Genomic DNA, 19321 nt, shown 5'->3' with positions numbered 1-19321 from the left:
AAAGAAAAAAAAGAAAGGAAATGGCCTAAATTTCCCTCAGGGGAGGACAGAATGCCAATAAGCCCTAAGGCATAGCACAGTGAAAGAAAATGCTCACAACATATTAAATGGGAAAAAAGAACAAATGTGAGAAGGAATGAGTCAACGTTTATAAAACAAATTACGTAGAGAACAAAAGACCAAAAAGATGTTCCATGTTATTAGTTGTTACAGGTGCATTCTATTTTTATTTCTGCACTTGGAAAATTTTCAAATTCTCTAAAATAGATATGTGTTAACCCTCCCCCCCAAAAAACAAACAATACATGTTTTTGGAAATACACACAGAGTACAGTATCAACAGGTTTACCACAGACTTTTTATAAGCAATTCAAAGCATATCCAATAGCTCTTAGAATGACTACAGCATTCTGTCAAAGAGAAAATTCTTATTCTCAAGGCTCACAAAACCCAGGCTCTTACACACCCAGGCTCTTACACACCCAACCCTTGGCAAAAACATGAACTTGGGTGCTCCATGGAGACCATAAGGCTACTAGCTTGGATAGACTGCATCTATCAGGATTCAAGTGGATTTTGCAAGAACAGCTGCCCAGCTGAGAACAAACAGATTCCATATTAATGCATGCTCTTCCATTTGAAAGGTGGCTGGGTGAGCACCACCATTAAATGACCAAACAAACAAAAAAACTTAGAAGAAATGTCAGTGGGAAAACATCCAGGTGATTAATGCATAAAGAATTCAGACACCCAAAAGAGGCTAAAAGAGGGGAAAAGGGAAGGGCACCACCTCTCTTCCTCCTCTCCCTGGGATTCCTTTATCAGTAGAATCACTAACAGCTGCTGGGAGAACAAACCTCACAACACAAGGTATAATGGCTGGTGGAGTGTCTCACATTAGTAACCTATTTGCAGATGGTGTTAGATTTCGCTCATCGGCCTCCTTTCGGAGCACCCCCACAAATAGCCTATGTCCTTGAGCACAAATATCAGGCGACAAAACTAATTACCCCAGATCTGAATTGAGAGCAATGCAAATATCGAAGCTGCCCCCTGCTCACTCTCGCCTTGTGTTGAAACAAAGGAGCCAACAGGATCCTGAAGAGGACTGAGAATGAGCAGGTCTCTTTCCATCTCTAGTACGATCACAGGAAATTAGACAAGATCATTTGACTGGGCTTTAAAAACACATTACATTGGTCAAGTCCCTCTTGCTGGCAGAGAGTCAGATCATTAAGATGCGGATATCGCCTGGAATGTTCTTTTTCTGTCAAACTACACTCTTGGAGCTCCCCAAATCCATTTTCGCTAAGTAGCAAAAAACACTAGACATTTTATCTGGGGCCACAAATAAGCCTCAGATGGTGCTCAAAAGTGGGGGCACGACAAGGAACCCTCCCCCCTCTTTTCCTGTTTCCAAGCCCCACCTCTCACATCTGCTGCTCCTGGCCCCACAGCACGGCCAGCTCTAATTAAGCCCCTAGCTTCCTACCCCCAGGCTCAGCTCTGCCCCATTTAACACTCTACTGTGAGAATTTTCCATCATCAAAGTCTTTGCAAACATTTTCAATGGTTGTATTGTAGTCCACTGTATGGCTGTGGCATAATTTAACCATTCCCACATCACAGGACATTTCAGCTTGTTTTTCGGCCAAATTGGGATGAGATAGAGCTGCCACTGGGACTGCCCGGCAGCCTCCACACCACTGGCCTTTCCAAAGAGGATGTGTTTGGCACTTCAGAGGAGGCAAATACAGCCAGACATCCCCGAATTCACCTCTCTTGCCACCCTTAACATTCAGGAGGGAAGAGAGGATACCATTCCCTGCAAAGAGGTCCCTGGCCTCTGCAGGTCTGGGTCTGATCAACTTCTAACCAATTTCACATCCATCAGATCTCAATGCTGGACGCAGAATTTGCTTCTCCATCCTCAACAATGGTTGGAAGAGACCATTGCTCCCCAGGATTCAGCCCCACAGGGATATGGGCCATGTCTGGGCATGGCTGCCTGGCATCTTCAGGTGCCTCTCCAGGGCTGTGGTTCTCCACTGGGGGTGATTTTGCCCTCCAGAGGACATACAGCAACGTCTGGGGACTGTGTGTCACAATGGAGGGAGGATGTGCTATTGGCATCTAGTGGGTAGAGGCTAGGGATGCTGCTAGATATCCTACAACGCACAGACAGATCCCAACACGAGTATTATCCAACCCCAAATGCCAACAGATCCAAGGCTGTGAACCCCTGCTCTAGAGTGAAGTCAGAATTCCAGCAAATCCCCCGCCAGGCATCTGCAGAGCTCAGAGCTGAAGGGCTGACCGTTCAGAAGGTTTGAGTTCAAGTTACACCCACATCCAGGGGCGAGACAAGGGAGAATGGATGGACAGTCTGGGAGCCAAAGGCTCGCTCCATTGGGCAGACAGTGGTTTTAAAGGCACGACATCCAGGGCACTGTTCTTGCCCTACCTGAAATCCCTAACTCCAGAACCAGGTCCCAGGTCGACTTCTGCGGCAGCTTTGCCAAGGCATCTCTGAGGGTGCCCCTGAGAAAGGCTGTCTCCAGAAGGATCCAAGGAGAACCTCCCTCCTGCATTGGACAGGTCAGCTGCCTCACCCCACCCCCAACCCTATCCATGGAGGTGCCTCATCCTCCTCCCTGGAGGTTCCCACTTCTTCCTTCAGGCCCCCACATCCTCTCTTGTGGATTCCAACCCTTAGTGGTGTCTTGTGGTGTCTCTTAGACCTACTCCCTCCTTTATTAGCTCTCATCCTCTCCCTGCTCCACAACATCCTACCTGCAGCTATAAAGTGCCACACAAGCCATACCAGCCCCTCCCTGCCACACCAACAGTAGCTCCCTCCCACCCACTGAAAAAGGTCTAAACCTCGAGTCAGGCATCCAAGTGAGACGGCTCTGATGACTGCAGGAACACCAGGGTTCTTGGTCTCGTGCCAGTTTAGATAACCGGGTGGGGTGATTTTAAGGAGTGGAAAGTTTAATAGGTAAGAAAGAAGGAAGAAGAAAACAGCTCCCCCATACAGAGACAGAGGGAGGGGGGGTTCGAACAAAGAGAAAACCCCCGAGCGCAGCGGAAAAGTGGCTGCTTATATTGGGATGCTGGAGGAGGCGGTGTCTGATTTCCATAAGGCCCAGGGGATTGGTTTGATCAGGTGTGTCATTTCCGTAGCCCTCGAAAAACCTGGCCCTCCCACCTTAGGCCTTTACTACGCAAATGCAGGTCGCCATGATGTTCGAAACACATGGTGTTATCTGGAGGTGGCTATGACACTTGGTACACGTGGTGACAAGGAAAAGACGGCGGGAATCACCATACTGAGTGAACCCAGTTTCTTTTTTTTGTTTTTTTGAGACAGAGTCTTGCTCTGTCACCCAGGCTGGAGCGCAGTGGTGCCATCTTGGCTCACTGCAACCTCTGCCTCCTGGGGCAAGTGATTCTCCTCCCTCAGCCTCTCGAGCAGCTAGGCCTACAGGCAGGCGCCATCATGCCCAGCTAATTTTTTTTTTTTTCTCTTGAGACAGCATCTCGCTCTGTCACCCAGGCTGGAGTGCAGTGGCGCAATCTTGGCTCACTGCAAGCCCCACCTCCCGGGTTCACGCCATTCTCCTGCCTCAGCCTCCCGAGTAGCTGGGACTACAGGTGCCCGCCACCACGCCTGGCTAATTTTTATATTTTTAGTAGAGATGGGGGATTCACCATGTTGGCCAGGATGGTCTCGATCTCTTTACCTCATGATTCGCCCACCTCGGCCTCCCAAAGTGCAGGGATTACAGGTGTGAGCCACCGCACCCGGCCCTTTAAGCCGCCTTTTCTGTTAGAAAAGAGATGGTTTGGGGGTTGTTTCTTATTACAGGAAAATTTCCACCCAGAACCGTACAATCTGCCTAAAATAACTTCTTAATAACTCTTAAATCACAAGGCACTCTGCAATTTGTGCCCCCTGACCTTTCACAGCACCCCAAGTAACCCTGCACGCTGGGCCCCTTGGGCTGCTTTCCCGCCACCTCGTTCCTACTCAGCAGTTACCTCCTCTTGGAACACACTCCTCAATCCCCTCAGCCACCTGCCGACACCGCCCCGCATCCTCCAGTTCCGACCCTTCCCAAAAGTTGCAACCATCTTCCTTTCTCAGCCTCCTTCCAAGCCTTCCTCACACCCTTCAGGCACTGCCCTTAATCTGCCTCCAGTGACAGTCACCTGCCCCTGGCTGTACCCAACGTCTCAGCACTTGCGTTTTGCCAAGTCCCACTGAATATGTGCGGCCGATACCCACGTTAAACTTTAAAGCTGGAAATGATGACGCTGTTCCTCACAGCTGCAAATGGTGCAGCCCTAAACAATGGAACTCAGGAAACGCCACCCTCCCAGCCCCATCCCACCACGCAGAGGCGGCCGGATAAGGATCTGGTGTCAGCACCGACCCCAGTGTGGTGAGTGCGGAGGACAGAGGTTGTTTCTGAGAAATCTGGATGCCCTTTCCGTGTAGTTCTGACCCAAACAACTCACGACTGCTCCGGCCAGAGCAGAGAAGGGAACTTGTCCTTGAAATGCACGGTGAGGGGAGATGGACAAGGTGCTAAGGTGTAATGGCACAAGACACCAAGAGCCTGCGTGTATCTTCCGGCACGTGCTCCAGTGTGAAACTGCAGCGATCTGGATTTATGCCAGTAAATACGAAGAAAGCCTGAAAATACAAGTTGAAGAGTTTTAAATCTTTACATTCTTGTCTGTAATTACAAATATGAACTCTCTGGACTGGCTGGGCACAGTGGCTCGTGCTTGTAATCCCAGCACTTTGGGAGTGGGGAGGGCAGACTGCTTGAGCCCAGGAGTTCAAGACCAGTCTGGGCAACTTGGTGAGACCCCCGTCTCTGCAAAAAATACACAAAAAAATTAGCTGGGCATGGTAGTGTGTGCCTGTAGTCGCAGCTACTCAGGAGGCCAAGGTGGGAGGATCACTTGAGCCCAGGAGGCAGAGGCTACAGTGAGCTATGATCACACCATGGCACTCCAACCTGGGCATCAGAGCAGAAAAAAAAAAAGAACTCTCTGAGCCCTAACGAGGTACCCAAAGGGAGGAGCCCCAAAAAACTGAGGCATCTACCTAAAATGCTGCTTTGAACCCCCCAACACACACAAAAGACAGGTTATGAGGGTGCCTTGCCTCCCCCTCACACATCACTGATCGGGGTATAAAGTGAATACAATCCTTGCCAAGGACAACTTGGCAAAGTTTACCAAAATGATTAAGACACTCAGTCTTTGACCCAGCAACTCCAAGGAATATTTTTCTTACAGATTCACTCATACAAAGTGATCTATGTACATACATGGGCAGTCTTTGCCGCATTGTTTGTGAAGGCTGGAAGTAGGCGAAATGCTGAACAGCAGGGAACTGGTTAAATAAATGATAGGACATCCGTGTAATGGTAAAAAAGCATGAGAAAGCACTCTGTGTCACGTTGCGGGACAATCTCCGAGACAGGCTGTCCAGTGAAGGGTTCGGTGCAGAAGGGCAGGTGCGGCTCCTTCCCCGCTGCGGGGCTGGTTACAGAATGGGCAAGGATGCGGCTGCTTGGAGATTCAGTCTCTGTGGAAGTAGACATGAGAAGCCAGGACAATCCAGGCAAGGAAACGCATGGAGTGAGAGGAAGGCTTCCCTGCTATGCCCTTCGGCGTCTTCATTGTGCTCCAAGTAAGCACGTTCCTATTTAAAAATAGTCCGAAACACTAACGGCTCATGGCCACAATGGCCACCCCTTTCTTTTCCTCCTCTTCCTCCTCGTCTTCTCTGTCTCTTCCCCCTTCCATAACACCAAGTGGCAGCAGTATGTAAAAGCACGGGCTGTGTGTGGCGTCATGAGCAGGGCCCGCAAAGCCGGCCGCTCTGTGCCTGTGTGTGAAGGCTCTCAGCTCTGCACACCTGCCCAGCCTCTCGCAGCAAGCAGGGATCTGAGTATCTCCCATTGGGAGCTACCGGGAGGATCAAAGCAGATAATCCCCCGCAGGAAGGCTCCCAGTGCCCTGCCCAGCACACAGCAGGCGTCTCCAAACTGGTTGCTCAAGGGCGGCCTGCTTTCAGCCTGGTCTGGCCCACAGAGTTCCTTTGATTCCAACGAGAGGGCCTCTCAAGGGAAGTGCTCTGAGCTACAGGTGCGAGGGAAGCCCTGGGAGGGTGGCTCATCCTCCTGAGAGCACCAGCAGGGCCGGCAGCTGAGCGGGCATCCTTGCTGCCTCTACCCATCGCTCTGCTCCCACGAGGAGGAGACAGGATGAGGAGGTCCCCAGGCCAGATGTCTGCAAATCAACAAACTGCCTTCGTGGCTCATTTCATTGTGTCGTGGGTGTCCTGATGCCCAAGACATCCTTGGCTGTGGCTTTAGAAACGCTGGTGATGCAGGAGAACCATTTCAAAGGATGCACTTGGATGGGAAGAAAGCACATGTGAAAGGCTTTATTCTCCAGTCCCCTCCAAGGGAGGCGTCCCCAGAGCGCGGTGGAACACAGGAAGCAGGGAGAGTGGGAGTAGGGGGTGCAGCAGCAGAAGGCTGTGCTGCTCCTGCAGGTCTGGTCATATCTGCTCTCATTGAAGTCCACCCCTGCACCCTTCAACCCCAAGCAGACTATGGAGCTATCTGAGTTCAAATCCTGACCCTACCACTTACCAGCTGTGTAACCTCAGGCACACAGCTCCAACTCTCTGCCTGTTTTCTCACCTGGAAGATGCAGATAATCACAGCACCTACGCTGTAGGGTTGGTAGGAGGATTACATGAGTTAACCCATAAAGCGCGTGGAATAGTACCTGGCATGGAATGAGTGATTAAGAATGGCAGCTTCTTGCTGGGCGCAGTGGCTCAAGCCTGTAATCCCAGCACTTTGGGAGGCCAAGACGGGTGGATCACGAGGTCAGGAGATCGAGACCATCCTGGCTAACACGGTGAAACCCCGTCTCTACTAAAAAAAAAAAATACAAAAAACTAGCCGGGCGAGGTGGCGGGCACCCGTAGTCCCAGCTACTCGGGAGGCTGAGGCAGGAGAATGGCGTGAACCCTGGAGGTGGAGCTTGCAGTGAGCTGAGATCCAGCCACTGCACTACAGCCTGGGCGACAGAGCGAGACTCTATCTCAAAAAAAAAAAAAAAAAAAAAAAGAATGGCAGCTTCTGTTGATTGTCATGATCGTCATCATCATCCTGGCCAAGGCCATCCTCTCACCTTAGCCCTCCTCTTGCCTTAGCCCTGTTCTGCTACATTGCCAAGTACCAAAGCCACATTGAGGGTACTGCAACCCCAGCATATGTCAAACAGCCCCAGCACCAAGCCTACTGCCACAGAAGGCCATTTCTAGAGCCACAGCATCCGCCCCAATCTGGAGTCTGCTGGACTGCAGCCTGAGATCTCAGAGTTCCTTGGACAGAGTCTGCTGGGTCTCCCCAGCCTTGCTTCACACACTCCTGGCCCTGCTTTTCGCAAGGCCCCTCTGGCCTTGACCAACTTTCCCCACCCCAGAGCTGGCATGCAATGCAGGGTCAGTGGCCTTCGGTGCCTAGCCCTGCCCCTCCACGGGGTCATGCTCTACTCCTCAGCTCAGACTGAACCAACGATGCAAGTGTGGCTCCAGCCCCTGTCATCAGATTCACAGTCCAACACTGTCAGCACCAATAACAGAAAATCCATCAGCTATCCCCAAGTCCCGAGCCAGCATCTTCTGGCTTCCAAACCAAGTCAATTTAACATCTGACACTTGTGCCAAGAGTTGGCATCCAGAAAGGCACTCTCCTTTCGGCTCCTTCCGTCAGCCTTGCTGACAATTCCCCACCCAGCCTCACATGGCGGACAGAGGCGAAGGGCTCCCTGCCGGTTCCCTCTGTGGCACCTGCTGTATGCCTGCCTCCCACCCATGCCCGCATCCTCTGCTCCCATCTGGACTGCCAGAGTGGACACCCGCAGCCCAGCACAGGCGTCCCCGTCTCTTGGGACCACCACACACACTTAAAGGAAAGGGTTGTGAAATGATCATTTGGTCTTACTTTCTGGGAACAAAAGCCCGAGCAAGTCTCCACGGTCACATTGGCTTGTATCAGGGAGCTGGGGAAGGCGTGTGTGATGTTCTCTGGCAGTCGGAAGCACCCGCGGTAGGTGGCGGTCCGCCCTGCGGGGAAAGAGAGGGGTTTCTGGTAAGAGATGGTGTCCAGTTGTTGGTGCCTGGCACCAGGAAAAATGCTGGCTTTAGGTCCCGAGACAGGTATAAATAAACTGAGGAGGCGCAGATTTCAAATCAGGCAGGGAAAACGGCGCTGGGTGGGACATAGTCATGCTGAGCTCCTAAGAGAAACCAGGCATCAGGACCTTGACTGTCCAGGGTCACCTACAAGGGACCACGTGGCTGAAACGGCAGTGCTCAGCTCTTGCTTCTGTCAGTTCTCCATAAGTCATTCCTTCCACCCTTCCTCCCTTCCTCCTTCCCTCCCTCCCTTCTCCCTCCTTCCCTCTCTTCCTTCCTTCCCTCTCTTGCTTCTGCCAGTTCTCCTAATGCATGCATATCTTTCTTCCTTCCTTCCTTCCTTCCTTCCTTCTCTTGCTTCTGTCAATTCTCCATAATGCCCTTCCTTCTTTCCTTCCTTTCTTCCTTCTTTCCTTCCTTCTTTCCTTCCTTCCTTCTTTCCTTCCTTCCTTCCTTCTTTCCTTCCTTCCTTCTTTCCTTCCCTCCCTCCCTCCCTCCTTCCTTCCTTCCTTCCTTCCCTTCCTTCAACAAATTTGGATGGTGCATTTACTAGGTGCCAGATTCCTTCCATGGTAGGTGACCTGACAGGCTGATCCTGTGAAAAATCCGATATCTTCCCAGAAGATGCATTAAAAGAAAAGCAGACGTGGAAATCTGACACCCGGCCAGGTTTGCTCTTGCCGTGCCATTGGAGTCATCCCACTGCTTTGCCTCTGTGCAAGGTTTGCCTCTCTCTGATCTCGAACTCCCACTCAATTTCTAGGAACACTCCTCAAGCCCATGTTACAAAGAAGCCTCCCGCCAAGCCTCCTGCTGCTCTGGAGAACCTCCAGGTGGAAATGTCCCGTGCCCTAGCTGGCTTCCTCGGAGCTGAACGAACTTTCTGGAATGTTCTTGCATCAACTGCTCATATTTCTTCCAGACTCGTCAGGGTTTCTCTAGACGGCATCCTGATTCTTACCCCATGCTCCTCGCCACACGGGGTCTCCCAGGGCTGAGCATCTCCCCCGGCTCTCTAGCTGCCACACCACGTGGTGCAAGCAGAAACCGTCTCACCAGCCAGAATCCGCCAAGTAGGACCAAACCCTGGATCTGGAAGCTCATCTCAATTGACCACAGCACTGAGGTCCACGTGTCAGGGCACGACCTATTAGGGCACAGACACCAGCCTAGTGTGAGGAAAACACCAGGGCTTAGGGTCATAAGTGCTTAGGTTCAAGTCCTTGCACTGCCAGTGACTAGCTCTGCAACTCTGCCATGTCTCGCGCTCAGACTCTCAATTTCCTCAGCTACATACAGCGTAGCTCCTAGGGTTGTCATGAGGAACAATGTATACCCACGCATATCCCCTGATGGGGCCGCGTCTCCCCACCACCATGTTTCTGCCCTGGCTTTTGGTGTCAAGGTCGAGGGTGGTGGCAGGTGCTGGGCTCACAAATCTCTTTCCTGTTCTTTGGCATGATTGGAGCCTCAAAGAACAAACATTGCAATGGACTGGGCACTGGTCCTCAACCAGCTCCACAGGGGTAGAAGAGACAATGGGGAGAGTCAGCAGGGCAGGCATGATCCAGAGATGGGGGACGGATCAAGATTCCAGCAAGCCCCGGGACACAGGGAGGGACAAAAGGGGGCCACGGGGCCTCCAGAACACAGCTCCTGAGGGGAGGCTACATCCTGGGTGACCCCTGTGTTCCCCACACCCAGCCCCGATCCCGACACACAGCAGGCACCCACTATGTGCTGAGCGAATGAATGAACTGAATGAGATAAAGCACGAAGGCACTGCATATACTGCAACAGGTGAGCGATCCGTGAGCCGCTAAAGAAGGAAGCCTTGGCTGCCTCTGATGCAACTCTCAGGACACAGGTTGTCACCTGGTACAGTCCGGTCTCCCTCACTCCCCAGGAGGGAGCCTGAGGGCCACTTGGGGCAGAATGATGCCTCCAAGGTGAAGACGTTGATGACTGGCTCAGAACCCACTCTGATTCCAATCTGGGGAGCACATTCATGGGTCTTACTCCTTGTGAATGTTCCTTGCTGGCAGAAGCTGCAGCTCACAATGGTGGTCACCTGGTCACCTCTTGATCCTGTCAGTTCCTCCCCTCAAGAAGGGGGCAGGAAGGCAAGGGTACCTCACAGGGCGCTCCACAGCCTGTCCACAGGGGCAGCTAGGACACCATCTTCAACACTAACCATGACAGCAAGTCCAGCCAACTCCAGATCTAGGGCTGGCTTGAATGATGGGACCATCTGTCTCTTAATCCATGGGTGACCTAAAGCAAAACAACTGCCTCTCAGAACCAATGACTGGGCAGGCAGGTGGGGCTGGGAGGGCCACCAGGAGTCCACATATAGAATTGGTCTTACTTGGGGGCAGGAATGTTGTTTAAAACCAAAGAAATAAAAGCTCCAATAAGCCAGCATGGAGCAGTTTGGTCTTCAGGAAGCCTATTTGGATGTCCAAGTGGCAGGACAGGACTCTGCCCGTGTGCCATGGCGAACCCCTGGGTGAGGTCAGAGCCTGGCAGAGTAGGTGAGAAACTGTCGAGCTAATGGTGTCACTGGTGAACCGTAAGCTAAACGGTGTGTTGTCAGTTTCTCCACCCTGTCCCCATTGCCCCATCTGGACCCCTGAGCTCTCAGACACATCCTGTTTGAATGCAAGAGGCACCTAAGAAGCACCGGTCAGCTGGGGTCAAACACGGAGCAGCTCTCCCTGGCACTGGGACCCCACAGATAGCTGCCAGCCCGGGTGGCTTTTAGGTTCAGCCACGGTTATCAGGGCTCAGCTTCTGTGCTGCTTGGAAAACCCATTCCCCGCTAGGACAGCCCTCCCAGAACCCCTGTGAAGCCTTAGCTTTTGATCCAACACCTCGTGTGTGTGTGTGTGTGTGTGTGTGTGTGTGTGTGTGTGTGTGTGACAGAGTCTCACTCTGTCACCCAGGCTGGAGTACAATGGCATGATCTCAGCTCACTGCAACCTCCGTCTCCTGGGTTCAAGTGATTCTCCCACCTCATCCTCCTGAATAGCTGAGATTACAGGTGCCTGCCACCACGTCCAGCTAGTTTTTGTATTTTTAGTAGAGACGGGGTTTCACCATGTTGGTCAGGCTGGTCTCGAACTCCTGACCTCGTGATCTGCCCGCCTTGGCCTCCCAAAGTACTGGGATTACAGGCATGAGCCACCACGCCCAGCTGATCCAATACCTCTTTACCTGGGCTCTGCCCCATTCTTGAACTAATTCGTCAGCTCTCTGGAGCCCTGTTACTAGGGCATGACCAGAGGCGGTCGTGTCCATGAGTCAGCAAGCCAGGACCCAGGGCTGTGCCTCTGCCTCCATCACCGCTGCCCTACCCTTGCCAGTGGTGGGGGTGGTCTCCCAGGCTCTGACTCCTTCCCAACCCACCTCTCCCAACCATGAAAAGAACGGTCCCCAGCATGTGCAATGGTGCACAGCCCTATTATTTTATCAAGGAGCCTTCTGTGATTAGAGGAAGTGGATTTGTGCTCATCATCTTGCAGTGAGGACAAATCTGAGTTTCCAACTCCTCCTTTGAGTTGGGCCCCTTCAGGGCCATCTCTATTTGCTAGCCCTTTGCACTGAAATTCCTCGGAGTCCAATCTTGCTGCCTGACGTGTCAGCTTGGTTGACTGTTTCCTCCTGAGTTCCACTACTTTGAACTCAGCACTCAGTGAGCATTCGCCGCTGGGCACCCCTACGCTTGGGCTGGTGGCACAGCTCTCAAGGGGACACTGCATTTGGCTCTGCCAGAACCTCCAGGTGACCCAGAGCCAACTTTCATGTTGAAACTTTCAGGCAGATCATATAAATTCGAACCCCCAAATGCATACAAATGCAAGCCTGTGCGGTGGTTACAAATTCTTAGGAAGACGTTTATCTTCACCTGAACTCAGGTCAAGACAGACAAGCTTTGTTCTAACTCTCTGAATGGGTGGGAGATATTTTTTTTTTTTAATCTAAACTTTCGCTGATTTACATTTCAGTGAAATTGAATCCCACTGTATACAGAAGTTTCAATCCAATTCCTTGCCCTGAGAAGCCCAAGGCCTCCTTCCCTATCCTGCTTAGACATTAAGATCTAAACTGAGTGGCCACCCAGCCTGGCAGCTTCCCTCCGCTGAGCCCCAGGGCCACACAGCATATCTGTAACTCTCTCCACTGTGGCTCTTTGTTCTTCATTTCTGGATCCAAGGGATTGTCTTACTTTCCTGCTAGTTCAGCTATGCATTTACAATAATGTTTGCTAAATGTTCTGCAGCATTTCTAGGTGCTTTATAGTTAGGGAATTTTCTGATTGTCTGGCTCACACCATTGCTAGAAATCTAGGTCTCCCGGCTGGGTGCGTGGCTCACGCCTGCAATCCCAGCCCTTTGGGAGGCTAAGACAGGCAGATCACCTGAGGTCAGTGATTCAAGACCAGCCTGGCCAACATGGTGAAACCCCATCTCCACTAAAAATACAAAAAAACAGTAGCTGGGTGTGGTGGCGGGTGCCTGTAATCCCAGCTCCTCGGGAGGCTGAAGCGGGAGAATTGCTTGAACCTGAGAGGTGGAGGTTGCAGTGAGCCAAAATCGTGGCACTGCACTCTAGCCTGGCCTGGGTGACAGACTGAGACTCTATCTCAAAAATAAAAAATAAAATATAAAAATTTTTTAAAAAGAAAGAAATCTAGGTCTCCCTCTGCAATTTGCAAAATAGACTATAGCTCAGAGAGGGCAGTAAGCTGCCGGAGGCCACACAGCATGTCTGAGGCACACTCAGGCCTCCCAATCAGTCTCTCTCTCCTGCAGGGGACAAGCAAAGGTATGCTTCAGTGAGGAACTCAAGCAATTAAGCCTTTGATGGACCCTAGCCCCATCCCCGCCCTGCCAGGAGCCTGTCCAGTGATGGCAATAGGGAAGGGAGGGCGGAGGCTAGCACAGGTTCTGCCCCAGGTAGTTTGGAATGAGAGGCTGTGGGAGACAAGCAGTCGGAGTGAGTGGGATGGACAGGGCTCAGGGAGAGGCTGGCCCACTCACGCTTCCTGGAGCCCGGCTGCAGCTCGTCTACACGGTACACGGAGAGCCGGTCCACAGCGCCACACACAGAGCCCTTCTCGCCTTTGCACTCATGGCTACACTCTTCCAGCCCGACGCTCGTCGCTGGCAGCCGGTTCCCACAGTAACACTCCGCCCCGGCCTCCAAGCCGGCGTAGACATAGGACCTGAAGGGAGACAGGGCCTGGGTGAGTCCGGACCTTGGCCCAGAGCTAGGGCTGGGGTCTAAACTGCAGGCTGTTTCAGCTTGATCTAGACTAGAAAGTATGTTTAAGTAAGGACCTTGTCTTTTCTTTCTCCTGCCTCAGATTCTCCATCTGCCTAAGAGGGATAACTCATTGCTACCTGGCAGACTGTGGAGAGGATTTACATGGTCATGCAATGGCAACTGGGTCTGGAGTCAGGATATGGGCTGGACTTGAAGCTGAGTTTGGGTCTGGGTGAACAGGCAGACAGGGGCTACAGCTGTCAGCCTATGGCTGGTCTTAGGAATCAGTCTCCAGCCACACTCAAGGGTCACCTGGCTAAGTTCAGGGAACAGTCTTTCCTTTGTGATAAACTAATGGAACCAGCCCTATTGCTCCCTCTCGCCAGCCTTCAGTTCTGCCCTGCAGGGTGCCTGGTTACAGGTTATAATGGGTCTAAATCTGTGATGTGCCTGTAAACTGGTTCTCAGTATGTGACCGGGAGAGCTCTGGTTTGTACTGTTTGCCAATTTCTGTGGTGTAAACACTCCCACTGTAGAAGATTTTAAGCTACCAATAGTTTTATAATGGGCTCACAACAACTCTAAAAATTTAAGAGTTTACCCTGGTGAGTGGCCATGAGCTGGTCTGAATTGCCTGCCACATGTCATGTCTTGTTATACACAGCCCCCATCTCCACAGCCATTTCTCTACTTATTTTTACCTAGTTGTAATACCATAGGTAAAGAAAGGTTGGAAATGGAACCCACAGTGAATCACACAGGACTCCAACTACAGAAAGCAGTCAATACTTTCAAATCAGTGGATCTAGATGTGAAAAGCCCAGACTGAAAATCCAAACACAAGCTTCAAGTCCCCATTTGACCACATCCTAGTGGTGAGACGCTGAATGTCACTTACCATCTCCGAGTCTCAGTTTCCTGATCTATTAGGAGACTAAAAAGAGAATGTATCATCCTGTTTCCACTTTATCTAGACTATGACGTATGTTTCCGTAAGGACCTTGTCTTTTCTTTCCCCAGCCTCAGTTTCTCCATCTGTAAAATGGGGATAACCCATTGCTACCTAGCCGACTGTGGAAAGAATTTATATGACATAACAAAGGTGAAAAAAATCTGTGGGATAAATAAGTGAAGGGTGAAGTCTGATTCTGTTTAACCCACCTCTCTCAGATGTGTACACACACACACACACACACACACAGTCAATTGTGAAGGCCTTGACATTAGGGACCATTGCCCTGGCATATGACAAGTGTCTGGCAACTACTGGGTGAGCTGGAAGTATCAGCAAAAGTAAACCTTGTTATACACACAAGGTGAAAATACTTTTCCTACCAGAGCTGGAAAGATTCTCTCAGAGAAGTCTCAGTTAAAGCCCTTTATCCAATTGTAAAACATATTAAGTAAATGGAGTCCCAGGGAAGGAAAAGAACTCACCAAAGCCACACGCTGAGTCCCTGCTATGGCTGGACTGGAAGTTGCATCTCCCTGCACTCAGCACCAGCACCCAAGCTCCCAGTACCAGGTCATCACCCAACTCCCAGCACCAGGCCATCACCCAGCTCTCAGCACCCAGCTCTCAGCACCCAGGTCATCACCCAGCACCCAGCACCCAGCTCTCAGCACCCAGGCCATCACCCAGCACCCAGCACCCAGCTCCCAGCACCCAAGCCATCTGCCAACAAACTTTCTTTCTTCTGGACAACTGGGATCTGATCAGTGTGTTCTAATTATGCTATGACAGCCAACTGGTAGCTGATATGCCTCGTCATTCTGGAACTGTCCCTGGACCTTCCTCCCAGTGGAATCAACAGCCCAGGACCCAGCACTCACCGCTCCGCACACGCATCCTGGCAGTGGGAGACAGTCATCTTTCTCAAGTCATAAAACACAGCTCCTTTCAGAGTCCTCTCGTGGCCATCATCACTGAAGCATCCAACGTAGGTGCCTGCAGAAAGGGAAGCATGGCTGACACCAGAGGCCCAGGAATCACGGGCCCACCCTTAGGAAAAGCCAGAGGAACCTCTCCCTTCCTGGCCAAGGCCACTTCTCAGAGAAACCCGGGGGATGAGAGCTGCAGGCAACCTCCCCCTCAGTGCTGAGTCAACGGAGCATCCGACACCTCCCTCTTGTTTGTTTCCTGCCCATTTTCTCTTAGTTAATGGCCCACTGTCCACCCAGACAGCTCTGCCAGGAGCCTGGCGTCAGCCTGACCACTGCTTTCTTCCACTGCCCCCAACTCACAAGTTGGGAAGGCTGGATTACCTCTCATGGGCTCCACCCCTCCTCTCCAGCCCTGCCCTCCCTGGGCTCAGAGCGGCCTCTCTACCTTGGCAAGTGTCCTGAGAGACAAGGTCCTTGTGGGCCAAAGAGAAGAAATCCCTTAGGGCAAGTTTGATTTTAGCAAATTCAAGGAAGAGCTTTCAAACGGGGCAAGCTATCTCAAGATAAAGTCTGTCATCCTAAGAGGGAGGAAGGCCCCATCTCTGGAGTGTGTCCGCAGAGTCCGTTAAGAGTAGGAGAAAGCATCCTGTGTGGGAAACAGCAGGGCCAAGTGACCGCAGAGGCCTCTCCAGGCTGGTCACCTGCACACATCCCTGGAAGGGGATGCCGGGGACACCCATGCTGCAGTGGCAATGAGAGGCCAGCCGTGCCCGCACGCACCAGCGAGAGTCTCTCACAGTCCTGCCCTGCCACCCCAAGGGAGGGAGACATCTCCCAGAGATGCGCAGAGGGGCTCGGAGATGGCAGTCCCGAAGCGAACGCGGGTAGGCATGTAAATGTCACCCGCACCAGTGTTTTGAAGGAACGGCGTGGGAATCTGCAAACACTCCGTCACACAGCCCCCAAGCTGTGAACGCACACCCACAATAGCTGCGCAGAGATCTGGATCGGGCACCTGTGATAAAGACGCCGCACGTCTCCGCAGGAAGGGCTGCGTTCCGCTCATTCATGTCATCTGGGGAGCGCGCCGCTGCCTCCAGAGAAATCAGGCTGCCTCTGGGAAGTAACACGCCCAAGGCCTCCCAGCAGCCTGCCAGCGGCTCCCAAGCGGCTTTTCAGGGAGGAGAAAAGTCCCGATGGTCCACAGGCCTGGGTGCTCCATGAGGGCAACGGAGACTGTCTTTGTTCCTGCCAAGAGCCTGGTCTGGGGCAGCGGCTGGGGGAGCCAAGGCACCACTGAGTGGCCTAGCGGAGGAAGCCTGCCAACCATCCGCTTCTGGCCCCTAATCGAGGAGTGACTTTTATTTGTATTTAGCAGAGAGCCGAAATACAAAGGCGGGGGCTGGGCGCGGTGGCTCACACCTATAATCCCAGCACTTTGGGAGGCCGGGGCGGGTGGATCACTTGAGATCAGGAGTTCAAGACCAGCATGGTCAACATGGTGAAACCCTGTCTCTACTAAATATAAAAAAATTTTTTTGAAAAATAGCTGGATGTGGTGGCACACACCTGTAATCCCAGCTACTCCAGAGGCTGAGGCAGGAGAATCACTTGAACCTGGGAGGTGGAGGTTGCAGTGAGCCAGGATCGTGCCACTGCACTCCAGCCTGCGTGACAGAGTGAGACTCTGTCTGACAGTAAACGCCACATTTAATTCCACCTCTGCCCTCGCTAAATAACTTCAACCTTCTGTGCCACGGTTTCCTCACCTGTCGAACACATACGTGCCCACCCACACCGCCTCCCCTTGCTCAGGCTCATGTCTCCTGCCTCCAGGTTTGGGCCTGTCACTGCTCATCCCTCCTACCTACCCTTCGCTTCCTGCCTGTCCTCAGGCCTTACATCTCCGACCCTGACCATGCCAGCGCACAGTGGCCTCCCCTTCCTCTGGGTTTTTATATGCTGTGCTTGAAAAACTCATCCACCATCTATACCCTTGCCATTAGCTGTTGGAGTCAAAAATCTTTTACACCTGGCCGGGTGCAGTGGCTTGTGCCTGTAATCCCAGCACTTTGGGAGGCTGACGTGGGTGGATCACCGGAGGTCGGCAGTTCGAGACCAGCATGGTCAACATGGTGAAACCCCATTTCTACTAAAACTACGAAAAATTAGCCTGGTGTGGTAGCACATGCCTATAGTCCCAGCTACTCGGGAGGCTGAGGCAAGAGAATTGCTTGAACCTGGGAGGCAGAGGTTGCGGTGAGCCGAGATGGTGCCACTGCACTCCAGCCCGGCGACAGAGCAAGACTCCATCTCCAAATATATATCTTTTACACCTATGCGTCCTATCTCTGCAACATGATTGAAGGCTCCTAGAGGACAGGAATCATACCTTTACCAGAGCTGGTGACCTCCCGGTGACTCGCCAGGGATAGGCACAATGTCAACATCCACGCCTGACTGTGAACGGTGGGTTCCAGCTCCTAAAAACCATGCTGACATGCCTGGAGGGTGCAAAGTTAGGAGCCGAGAGCCTAAATACAAAGGCTGGGGTCAGGCGTGGTGGCTTACACCTGTAATCCCAGCACTTTTGGGGGACCAAGGCAGGCGGATCACTTGAGGTCAGGAGTTTGAGACCATCCTGGCCAAGATGGTGAGACCCCATCTCTACTAAAAATACAAAATATATATATATACAAAAAATTATCTGGGAGTGATGGTGCATGCCTGTAGTCTCAGCTACTCAGGAGGCTGAGGCAGGAGAATCACTTGAACCTGGGAGGTGGAGGTTGCAGTGAGCCGGGATCATGCCACTGCACTCCAGCCTGGGCGACAGAGCAAGACTCTGTCTGAATATATATATATATATATGAATGAACAATTATAGTACTATTTATTATTCATGGGGACTAGCAGTAATGCACGAAGTACATAAATACATATATATATATATACACACACACATATATATACACACACATATATATACACACATATATATATGAAGGCAGGGACGGTCTTACTGAGTGCACCAAGGTGCAATATCCTGGGCCCTATGTTAAGGCAAATCAGAGGAGAACAAGCAAGATGGCAGGAGACAGGACTCCCCACCACACCAAGACCCAAGGGACCCAGGAGACCCTCAGACCAGAGAACCCCAGGGCTGAGGAGGGAACAACAGCCACCTTCTCCAATGTTTGCTTGGCTCCCTGCCAGGCTCTGAGCCTCTTGAGGTCACCTTCATCTGGGGACACCCATCAGCACATGTGGCCATGCCCACAGGCACATGCTACTGCCCCCCGCTGCCCAGACATCCAGCCCCACGTGCACCTCTCTCCTTCTGTAAGTCTCAGGTCCACCACCACCGGCGTGGACCACTGCACGGAGCTTTCACCCACGTCAGTGAGAATGAATCCTTCTCCTCCACCTGCCTACTTAGCAAAAGAAAACTAATATTTGAGAAATTTGTGATGGGTTGCTCAGCAAAGAAGTTCCGTTTCAGCTTTCAATTAAACAGCCAAAGCATAAGCTCAGGATTATTAAACATTTATCACTGTAGATGGGAAATTAACCACAAGGTTTTCAAGGTGCTTGGGCTCAAGACCTTCCCAGGCTGAGACTGCCTGTTGCTGTACATGCTTCCCCGGCTGCACAAGCTTCTGGGGAAGTGAATGGAAACAGCCTTTGGGAATAGGCTCCACCACTATCTGGCTGTGCCACCTGGGATGTGCAGCTGCCTCTCTCTGAGCCTCAACTTCTCCATCTATAAAATGGGAATATGGTTCCAATTCCACGAGGTAGTTGTGAAAATTCCATAAGGTAACACATGTGAAATGTCTAATACAAGGCTTGGCATGCAGTCATTACTCAGCAGCGATTGTTTTTACCGTTAATATATTGCTATTAATAATGAAAACATTTAAAATA

The 19321-nt window shown here is 51.7% G+C and overlaps 1 protein-coding gene across 16 annotated transcripts in view; it reads right to left on the bottom strand.

The window, feature by feature from the left end:
• Positions 1-19321, bottom strand: part of WSCD1 (WSC domain containing 1) — a 513503-nt gene that overhangs the window by 22575 nt on the left and 471607 nt on the right. For all 16 annotated transcript variants that reach the window (XM_077969209.1, XM_077969208.1, XM_077969217.1 and 13 more), the window contains 3 exon segments: positions 15344-15458; positions 13285-13469; positions 8049-8170 (listed from right to left, as the gene is read on the bottom strand). In XM_077969209.1, the coding sequence (XP_077825335.1) occupies positions 8049-8170; positions 13285-13469; positions 15344-15458 (422 nt within the window).

The sequence above is a fragment of the Macaca mulatta genome, chromosome 16 (genome assembly GCF_049350105.2).
Source record: "Macaca mulatta isolate MMU2019108-1 chromosome 16, T2T-MMU8v2.0, whole genome shotgun sequence".
In the NCBI taxonomy this organism is placed as follows: domain Eukaryota; kingdom Metazoa; phylum Chordata; class Mammalia; order Primates; family Cercopithecidae; genus Macaca; species Macaca mulatta.
This window is presented reverse-complemented; position numbering and strand designations above follow the sequence as displayed.